The sequence below is a fragment of the Gymnodraco acuticeps genome, unplaced genomic scaffold (genome assembly GCF_902827175.1).
Source record: "Gymnodraco acuticeps unplaced genomic scaffold, fGymAcu1.1, whole genome shotgun sequence".
NCBI classification, from domain to species: Eukaryota; Metazoa; Chordata; class Actinopteri; order Perciformes; family Bathydraconidae; genus Gymnodraco; species Gymnodraco acuticeps.
The window spans coordinates 111336-122006 of NW_022990279.1; the positions used below are offsets into that span (position 1 = coordinate 111336).

The window sequence follows — 10671 nt, forward strand, 5'->3', positions numbered from 1 at the left end:
GTCTTAAGGAGAAGGGCCTTAATCGCCTCATATTTGCCATGATGTGGGGGGGCTGCGATGAATCCCACCAACCTGGACGACGCAGAGCTGCCCAGCGCTGCTACAACATGGTAGTATTTCAGGTCCCCGTCACGGACCTGTCGGCAGGTGAAGTGCGCCTCCACATGTGCGAACCATGCCTCCGCGGCGTGCTCCCAGAATTCCGGCAGCTTTACGAACACATCGCGTTCAGCGATGCTCGTTAATTTCCCGGAAACTTTCTCGGAAAAGTCAGGGTCACCAGTGTAGTGCCAGGAAAAGGGAGTCGGAGGCGGTGTATTAAGAACAGAGTTCTAATCTTTATTAGCCATTAATAACAGAGAGGTTATCACATGAACTGCTCTGCTTGATGAGCTAGCAGGAATGGAAGCTAACGCTACAGGTGTTCCCACTAAAGGGTCCGTGTGGCAACACAATACGAGAGGTGAATTATGTCCAATAACGTGTCACCACATCACTCAGTATAACAGGCATATTACTCTCTGTATTTGCTTTAGTTTAGTAGATATCTACAAACAAAGACTCGATATTTTTCTAAAACCATTTAGTGCTTCACATAATAAAATACACAACGGCTGTAGCCTGATTGTGCTTTAGGAGCTGTCGGTGTGTGTGGTACAGTGTGTATGTGTGTATGTTGTTCAGTGCGTAGAAGCAGCGGACAGACAGGTTTCAGTTGGTTTGGTGTCCTCTGCTTACTTTTAATACTTGTAAATACAACTTTTGGCCCATAATTTATTTTCCTCATTGTAGCGACCAGAGAGGGGGGGGAGATATATACCCAGTCTCTGATAGTGTTACGTTATTATGAGAGTGCTCTGTTTGATTCTGAAATGGTATATATTTATATAAATATATATATGTGTGTGTGTGTATGTGTGTGTCCGCATCTGTAGCCTGTTATTGTCTCATTATACCGCACTGTGAATGAATTAAAAGTAAATATATAAGTCGTCATGAACACATCCGCTCAGAGGAGAGGAGTTCTCATTTCTCTAACCGCCTGCTGCTTCCCCTCCTCTCTCCTCAGCTCCCCTCCTCGGCTCGTCCGCAGTCTCGAGGATAGGAGTCGAGGATAGGAGTCGAGGATGGGAGTCGAGGAGGGGAGTCGAGGAGGGGAGTCGAGGAGGGGAGTTGGAGAAATGAGAAAGGGCCTTGGTCTCAGTTTAGAGGGTTAGGACAACAACAGCACTGCTAAAGTGTTGGTCTGATATTGTCCGTAGAAAACGTTGTTATGGTAATGAATGCCTCTTGTTCATGTAACCAAGCAAAAATAAACACAAACAATTATATATATTCAGTCAACACACTTCTTTATTAATATGTAATGTTGAAACTTAATGCAGTGGGTGTTTTACAGTGGGCTTCACTGAGGGAAGAGTAGAAATCCACTGAAAATCATGCGGTTATAAGAATCATCATAAACGCCGTGGTCGCAGGTGAGAACGATGCAGACAACATCTCCCCGCTCCAGCTGAAGAACCATTCCGTTAGACGCAGAGACATAGCCAGTGCTATCATTGTAATCATAAAGCCTCATCTTCATCTGGTCGTTGTGATGAAGTTCAACAGAGGTATGAACTAAACTGCGGTTCTCCCACACGTTGAATCTGAAGTAGTAGACTCCTCTGACGGGGGCTGTGAAGATACCTGCATCAGAGGAGTAGGTCAGTGAGGGTAGATTGTTTCTGGAGCTTCAGCAGGACTTAAGGACGGGTTTTTTAATAAGGGACACGTAGGAGCTCTTGACTTGGTTCTACTTTCTAGCATGATCTACTGTAGGAACACTAAGAGATGTTTTAATGGTTTCATTAAGAAAACTCTGAAGAAAATGCACACTCGTGTGTGTGTGTGTGTGTGTGTGTGTGTGTGTGTGTGTGTGTGTGTGTGTGTGTGTGTGTGTGTGTGTGTGTGGTACCTGTAGTTGGGCTGTAAGCCTGGCCGATATTGGTGAAGACTTTACTGTACTTCAGTGTGATTGTAGTGTTGAAGGGTCCGACGGCTCCTGAATCAGTGAAACCGGCTGAGAATGCCACCTGAAGATGGCCTGTGAGAAAGAGGAGGAAGCACACAGAGAGATGAGAACTCATTCACAAACTGTCTATTAAACTAAGAAAGTCAGTGGTTTGGATTCTGATAGTCAGCAGAGATTGATGTTTAATATTCTCCTCAGTATACCAGTTCTATTCATTAAATAACATTTTGACTCTTGATAATAGAGCGGTGCAGGGATGACGTATATTTGGAAGCTGCTGGTTCCCTCGACAAAAAAGCAACGGGATTTCTCCATAGGATTTAGGAAAATAGCTCGAAATAAGGTCTTTGGAAAACGAGCCTGTTTGATAAATGCACGTTTTGTTCAGCCTACTTTTATAATTTTCTAATCATAAATCTAATCTCCAGAAGCAAAATGCTAACGTTATGCTATAAAGGAACTACAGCCGAGTCCAGCAGCACGACTTCAACGTCACGCAAACTTAAGATCCATATTCAAACATACAGATTCTAAATGTAACGAGTTGAAGCGTTTGTTTGAACAGTTTGCAGGAGGCAGGGACTTGCTTTCAAGCAGAACAGGGCAAACAAACTTAGCGGAGTGTTTACGTGATCGGCGTAATAACGTACAACGTCCTCCACAACTTCTGTAGTCCTATTCAGCCACTTGGTAACAACCATCGTTTCTCAGACACGTCAACTCTTCAGAAATCACCAGTGGGGTCACTGCTGATGGATTTAATGTCGTAGAACAAAACGTGATCCGTCTCTTCAATGGTGTCTCAGACCTTATTTCCAGCTATTTTCCTAAATCCTATGGAGAGATCCCATTGGCTCTGAGACCAGGGAACAGGAAGTGGTGAAATGCTGACTCACTTCCTGGTTTTAGGATTCATTCCTGCACCACTCTATAGTTTCTGTTTCTCTCTCTGGAGCTCCTCCACCTCCTTTTCACTGGAGCTCATCCTGGACTCTATCTGAACAAGTTTAACATTGTTTTAGTCAAATAAAGTTATAGTCTCTTATATACAATTTCACTATTGCAGATCTGATGTGAAAATAATGTTCTAGCATACTATCAGGGTTGGGTTGTAACGGAATACATGTAACGCCGTTACGTAATCAGAATACAAAAATCAAGTAACTGTATTCAGCTCGCGTTACATTTGAAAAACGAGTAATCTGATTACAGTTACTTTCGTAAACCTGAAGTGAATACATTTTGGATTACTTATTGGAATTATTGGTGGAAAGATTTCCTCACAACATTTAATATTCTATATTAAAGGTACAGCTGAATCATCACAGCGCACAAAACCTATTACCGCCGCAGATGGACCAAAAAGGAGCGTTTGAAAAAAAAAGGGGCGGGTCCGCTCGCTCAGTGAAACGATAACAACGAAACATGGAGGAACAAAAGTCTGCGTTTAAGTTGTGTGTGTATAGAGGTGTGTGTGGTTAAAACACATCAGCCTGCGGTCGCTCTTTAGCCTTATGATTGTGAAGGTAAACACAGTGAAGGCGGTGCGTGAAAGGCACTGCACGCTCGTCTTCTCAGAGGCTGAGTTAACCCTCCCGCTGCCTCCTGGTGCTGCAGAGATTTCATGAAGTGAAGGAGGTTTTCCTTCTATAAAACAACTGCGGGCAGCAGATACTGTGAGAGTCACAGACATGAATTCATAGATCTAGGCAGACTGGTGCACACACTCTCCTGTTTTGCCGATCCGGTGCTTGAACAAATATAGCTCTACACATGCTCTAATCATGTTTAGGAACATTAAGACTGTGAGTGCACCGGCCCTATCGGACCTGATAGCTACCCACATGGCCTCGGGTCCCTCCGACTCCACCGTGGACGGCCTGGTAGCCCACTACAACACTGCCCTATCCCTCAGTTTCAACTCTCTCGCCCCCATTAAAACCCGGACTGTTTCCTTCACCCGCCCTGCGCCCTGGTTCACCACTGAACTCCGCCGTTTGAAGGCCTCTGGTCGCCAGCTGGAGAGGCTCTCCAAAAAAACTGGCCTCACAGTCCACCTCCTGGCCTTTCGTGAGCATATCAAAACATATAAGGAAGCTCTCTCCCATGCCAAGACTCACTACTACTCCCGTCTCATTGGTGCTCAGCAAAGCAACCCCAGAAGACTGTTCTCCACCATCAACCGCCTACTACGGCCCCCTGACGCCCCTCAGCCCTCAGGGGCTCCCGATCTGTGCTCCAAATTCCTTGACTTCTTCCAGGCGAAAGTCGAGGCCATCCATCAGCAGCTCCTGGTGACTGGCCCTTCCCCCCCTACCTGCACCTCAGCCACCTGGTAATGCACCCCAAGCGCCGCGCCTCTCCCACTCCAACCTCTCCTCCTTCTCCCCTGTGGATGCTCTCCAAGTGGCCAAACTGGTCAGCTCGGCCAAGACCTCCACCTGCTCCCTGGACCCCATGCCCACAGCCTGTCCCTACATGGTGGTCATCATCAACGCTTCTCTGGCTCCTGGTATAGTCCCCACCAGCTTCAAACTGGCCTCAGTCACCCCCATACTCAAAAAACCTGGCCTGGACCCCGACGACCTCCAGAACCACCGGCCGATCTCCAACCTTCCCTTCCTCAGCAAAACTCTGGAAAGAGTGGTCGCCGGCCAACTCCATCAGTACCTGTCCAACAATGAGCTCTATGAGCCCTTCCAATCCGGCTTCAGACAGCAACACAGCACTGAGACCGCCCTCATCAAGATCACCAACGATCTCCTCATTGCTGCTGACTCTGGCCGCCTCAGCATCCTCATCCTCCTGGACCTCTCTGCAGCATTTGACACCATCTCTCACAACATCCTCCTCACCCGCCTCTCAGACCTCCTAGGTGTCACTGGCACAGCGCTGTCCTGGTTGACATCCTACCTCCACAACAGGAAACAGTTTGTCTCCATCAGTGGCTCAAACTCAGCCCCGGCCCCAGTCCACCACGGTGTACCCCAGGGCTCTGTGCTTGGCCCCCTCCTGTTCACCATTTACATGCTCCCCCTCGGCCAGATCATCCGACATCATGGACTCAACTTCCACTGCTACGCTGATGATACCCAATTGTATCTCAGCACCACTCCATCCTCCCAGCTCCCCCCTCAGTCTCTCATCAACTGCCTGCATGACATCAAAGCATGGATGTCATGCAACTATCTGAAACTAAACAGCATGAAAACAGAGCTCATGGTTGTGGCACCCAAGGCCCTGCTCCAGAAGGTTGGTGACTTCGTCCTTGAGGTTGACGGCTGCTCCATCTCCCCATCTCCTGAAGCCCGCAACCTGGGTGTCATCCTCGACTCCACCCTTTCCTTCCATTCCCACGTCAAATCTGTGACCAAATCGGCCTTTTATCACCTGAGGAACATTGCCAGACTCCGACCGTCACTCTCGGAGTCGGTTGCCGAAACCCTAGTCCATGCATTTGTCACCACCCGCTTGGACTACTGCAATGGTGTCCTGTTCGGGGTTCCCAACAAAACCCCGGACAGGCTCCAGTATGTCCAAAACTGTGCTGCTAGGGTACTCACGCACACAAAACCGTGGCAGCACATCACTCCCACCCTCATCCACCTACACTGGTTGCCGGTCAAGTCCCGCATATCCTACAAAATCCTCCTCCTTACCTACAAATCCCTCCATGCCCTTACCCCCCAGTACCTATCGGACATCCTTCACCCACATGCCCCACCCCGGAACCTGCGGTCCTCAGACTCTGGCCTGCTTACCACCCCCCGCACCAAACTGCGAACCTACGGGGACAGAGCCTTCAGTGTGGCAGCCCCCACCCTCTGGAACGCTCTCCCTGCGGAGATACGCAACATCCCCACACTTGAAGCCTTCAAAAGGGCCCTCAAGTCCCATCTGTTTGCCAAGGCTTTCGGCCCCTAAATCGATCTGTTGTTCTGTTTGTCTGTCTTTTGTTTTGTTATGTTTGTCTTTGCACTATTACTTGTGAAGCGACCTTGGGTCCCCTGAAAGGCGCTATAGAAATCGAAGCTATTATTATTATTATTATTATTACACCCCTGGCCGACATGTCCTTAAAATGAAGTCCGAATTCGACATTTTAATTCATGTCCTGCCAACACTGGCAGGACAGAAGACGACACGCCCGTTCTAAGCCGTGTCCCTCACTCCTCACATCCCAAGCTGCATCCTCAAAGAGTTTATTATGTTGTTACATCGTTTCAGATGTTATGTTTCAGTTGTGCTCTTGATAAGCCATTAAAACAGTAAAACACGTTCAATTTCCTTTTGCTTTTTATGTCTCCTGGAGGCCTACACCAAAACATACCCATCTGTGATGGAAAAATAAAGTAATCTAAAAGTAATCTGATTACGTTACTTTTTTAAGACGCCGTCGCGTAACTGTAACTGTATTCTGATTACTTTCAGAGCCATGTATTCAGTAATCAGTAACTGATTACATTTACAAAGTAACCCTCCCAACCCTGCATACTATATATTCACTTTTCAAATTCACTGCAATATTTTGTTGCCTTTTAAAACGGCAAACAAATCCAACGTTTTTATAGAAAAATATAATTATATTAGTAATTTCTTCTATTCTTATTTGATTACTTTGTTCTCCTACCTGTGCTCTTAATCTCACTCGCTGTGACTCGAGCCAGGCGTTCTGCAATACAGAGAAAGAGCAGGTTAACAGCTGATAAACAAACATATCTCATCAATATGTTTGTACTATTTCTGTTAAACATATAATTTACTTCTCTTTTCTCACTTTTAAATTCACCATCTGTTTTTTTACATAAAGCAGCCAATCTTTATTTTTTAATAATAGTTTCTCACCTGCGTTCGGTCTCTGGAGCTGCTCCACCTCCTTTCCTCTGGAGCTCATCCTGTTCTCTAGACCTGAACAAGTTTAAAATATAGTTTTCATCCTCAGTTTATTTCAGTTTCCGTCACTTTTACACATCACATATTAGAAAGTTTGACACCTGTTTTTTTACCACACTAAAGAGTTCACTTTAACTCAGATAGCTTACCTGCGTTTGCTCTCTTGAACTCCCCCACATCCTTTTCACTAGAGATCACCCTGGCCTCTAGAACTGAACACATTTTAGGTTTTTAATTAGGATTAAAACACACTCATACTCATTGGCAGGCGTCACTTTGTTTTCAAAAGTGGTGGGGACACTTTCTTCAGATAAATAATATTATTGTAGATGTCACTGTGGAGCTCTGTCACAAACATTATTGTACATCAACATATAAATCAGCATATGTAAATATTTACCTGCATGCTTGCTCTCGATGGCTGTCAGTCTGACCTGTGTGGCTAAAAACAACAAATGAGTCCTTAAAGTGAAGAGTGTCAGTGATGATGGTTGCATGTATCAGTGCAGCGTGACGTGGCTCTCAGTGCAGCGTGACATGGCTCTCAGTGCAGCGTGACATGGCTCTCAGTGTGTTTTGTGCCAGCTGTGTCACCTGTGTTGTCTTGCTCCAGCCTCTGGATCTTGATCCTGTGTTCGATGGCCATGTCTCTGAGCTCCTTCACCTCAGCCCAGATGCCAATGCTCACCTGGGTCTGACTGCTGCTCTGATCCTCACCCCGAGCCCCCGTCCAGAGCAGACAGAGCAGCAACGCCGGAAAAACTGCAGCTCTCCTCATTCTGAAATATCGCTGTTCAGACAGAGAAGTGAGACACGTCTCGCTCTGTCCCCATCTTTATATCCACGTTAAACAGGTCACTGGCAAGGCACGTGACAATCCAGCAGATGTCTTTGATAACAAATGTGAAAAACATCCAAACGTCCTTGGACATTAACCTGATTTTAAAGGAACCAACAAATCAGTGGCGTAACTGTAAACGGTGCAGCCGGTGCAACGCACCGGGGCCCAGAGCCGGCAAGGGGCCCATGCAAAAAAAGAAAAAAAAAGAATTACATTTTTTTCTTTTTAAAAAATTTTTTTTGGGAGCCCCAATGGCATTGACCGGTTCACGCAGTCTTCAAAGTAACCAAGCAACCTCAATTAATTTGTAATTTGTCTGTCCAATGACCTTGCTCCCTTTCATGTCATGTGATACCTTGCGTGACGAGCGAACCGTTTAATTAACCTGTGCTGTACTGTAGCTGCAGCAGCAAGTTCGGTAGCATTATAAATCGAGCGCTAACGTTAGCAATGTTGACGTGCAGCGGCAGCCGGAGCCGGAGGCTAACGATAGCTCACCTGCCCCACCACCATCATTGCCATCTAGCCAGGGGCGGATCTACCGGGGTGGCATGGGGTGGCAGCTGCCACCCTAAAACACATCCTTGCCAATGCCACCCCAGCTGCCACCCCAGTTGGCAGCTTTGTTTTGAAATAAAAGTTGTGGCTCATCGGACATTTATGAGAAAAAATCTCTAATGTCCGAGTGCAAGTGAATGCACCACAAGACACGAGCCAGTTACCCCCCTCCCTGGCGCGAGCTGAAATGTGATTGGCGGCGATTTAATTTTGAACGGGACAGAACAAATAGAGAAGCATTCGGTGAAGTAGATAGAGATGGCAAATCCGGATCATTTTATGGACTCGGAGTCTTCTGAGTCAATCATTGAAGAGATCCGGATCATACGAGTCATTTGAGTCATTTGAGTCATATGAGTCAGCATGACCAAGACCGTAGAAATCCTACCGGTGAAACCGAAAAGTTGTTGCATTTAACCAGCATATTAAACTAACGTTACATTAACCTCCGCTACACAGTGTCTTTTGCTTTAATAAAACATGTGTGTGTGTGTGCATTTTAAAAAATAAGTGTTTTGCATTATATGTATATAGTTATTTTAATATGTTCCTGTACTTAAGCTAATTTTGCACAATTGTGTTTTCATTTAATAATAATAATAATAATAATAATAATAATAATAATAATAATAATAATAATAATAATAATAATAATAATAATAATAATAATAATAATTGTATAATTACATTTTATATATTCTAACTGTTTTGCAATTTTCTATCATTTGTTTCTTTTTGTGTGCCATGTTCAAAATAAACGAGTTTCCAAGTAAGATCCTTATTGGAAATGCAGATATTATTACAGGAGACTGTTGCACAACATGACCATTTTGTTAGAAGTCTACACTGAAACTTAATTTAGAGCCGGAAAAATCGCGGGATCCGTGAATCCAGGTCAATGATCGAGAGAGACCAGTAGCCTACGAGGACTCAGAGCCGTAACATATAGCAGGCAGCAGATCCAGAGATCCAGCAGACTCGTCCCCATGCACGAATCTACAGCAGACTCAGCCCCTCCTCCGGCTCGCACGGCTCCCGCGAGTCCCACGGCTCCCTCGACGAGTCGCAGCAGACTCAGAGATTTGCGGACGCACGGCTCACTCACGGCTCACGGCTCACTCACGGCTCACTCACGGCTCACGGCTCACTCACGGCTCCCGCGAGTCCAACGACTCACGGCTCACTCACGGCTCACGGGACTCTCGCGGGAGCCGGAGGAGGGGCTGAATTTGCTGTTGATTCGTGCATGGCGACGAGTCTGCTGGATCTCTGGATACAACAACGTTGTAATGTGATTGTACACGTTATAAAGAGAGTAAAGAGTGACGCAATTTATAGTTTTAATTGTTACGTCACATCAGGTGTAGGACTCAAAGGACTCGGGTTAATCGAGAGGGAGACTCGTCACGACCGGCTCATTACTAGGATCCGGGTTAATGATCCGGATGAATCATGACTCGCCCATCTCTAGAAGTAGACGGAAGGAATGAGGTAAGACTGATCAACTACGTCTCCTGTGAAATAAGTGTAGAACAAAGCTAATGTTTTCCAGTTACATAAAAGAGAGAAGTTAGATATGTCCATGTGAATCATAACGTTAATGCTGATATTGAAACAATACAAACCCGGTTGAGTAACGTTATTATCAGTAACTCTTTACTTACTGTACAGTGTGCGTGGAACGTTAGCTAGGTTTTTGTTTAAAAAAATGTCATGCATGAAATATTTTTATATTATCAATCATTTAGCAAGATGTACGACCTGATCAAGGCTAAACGATTCTGCTCTTCAATAATTACTTTGAATCTTATTTCAGGAATCTGTTTGGATTGCAAGCCACAAGCTAGAGTTTGAAGCACACAGTAAGTGGGAAAACAACAAGCATTTGCTCAAACAGCATTTTAATTTGAACACCATTATTAATAATGATTACTGGTAATATAAAAGAAAACAACGTAATAAATGGACTTTGAATCTTATAGAAATGAAGAGGAAACGTGGCATTGCAAGTTTTTTGTCACCAAAGAGGATAGAAAGTGAGGCTGAGCAACAGGGAAGTGACAAGGTAAATGACCAGGGACATGAGGAGGTGGAAGGAGATGAAGAACAGGAAAGTGTCAGTGATGAGATAGAAGGCAAAGATGAACAGGGACAGGAGGAGGAAGGAGAACACAACAGAGAAGAAGAGACGGAAGAGGGAGAGCATCACATAGACAAGGTGCAAGAGGGAGAGAGCGAGAGACAACAAGACGGCATGCAGAGCTCAGACAGTGAGGGGGAAAGGAATATTCCTAAACCCTTGCAACCAACGGCCAGTCGAGTTGGTCCACATGTGATGAAAATTGTTAATACAAAGTATAATGCA

General features: G+C 45.4%; 1 protein-coding gene across 1 annotated transcript; it reads right to left on the bottom strand.

The window, feature by feature from the left end:
- Positions 1-1331: 1331 nt before the first annotated feature.
- LOC117549660 (complement C1q-like protein 2) lies at positions 1332-7754 on the bottom strand. The gene is made up of 7 exons (XM_034221718.1): positions 7502-7754; positions 7308-7349; positions 7057-7119; positions 6860-6922; positions 6645-6686; positions 1958-2086; positions 1332-1689 (listed from the first exon to the last, which is right to left on the bottom strand). Exons 1-7 carry the CDS (start codon positions 7683-7685, stop codon positions 1406-1408), a joined length of 807 nt encoding a protein of 268 aa, XP_034077609.1. The 5' UTR covers positions 7686-7754; the 3' UTR covers positions 1332-1405.
- Positions 7755-10671: the final 2917 nt, after the last annotated feature.

Bases quoted from the DNA above. Each gene is read 5' to 3' on its own strand.
- LOC117549660 (XM_034221718.1), bottom strand. From the start codon at position 7,685: ATGAGGAGAGCTGCAGTTTTTCCGGCGTTGCTGCTCTGTCTGCTCTGG. The intron at 7,120-7,307 runs GTAAATATTTAC...AAATGTGTTCAG, and splicing joins CATCGAGAGCAAGCATGCAG to TTCTAGAGGCCAGGGTGATC. The intron at 6,923-7,056 runs GTAAGCTATCTG...AAACTTGTTCAG, and splicing joins GTTCAAGAGAGCAAACGCAG to GTCTAGAGAACAGGATGAGC.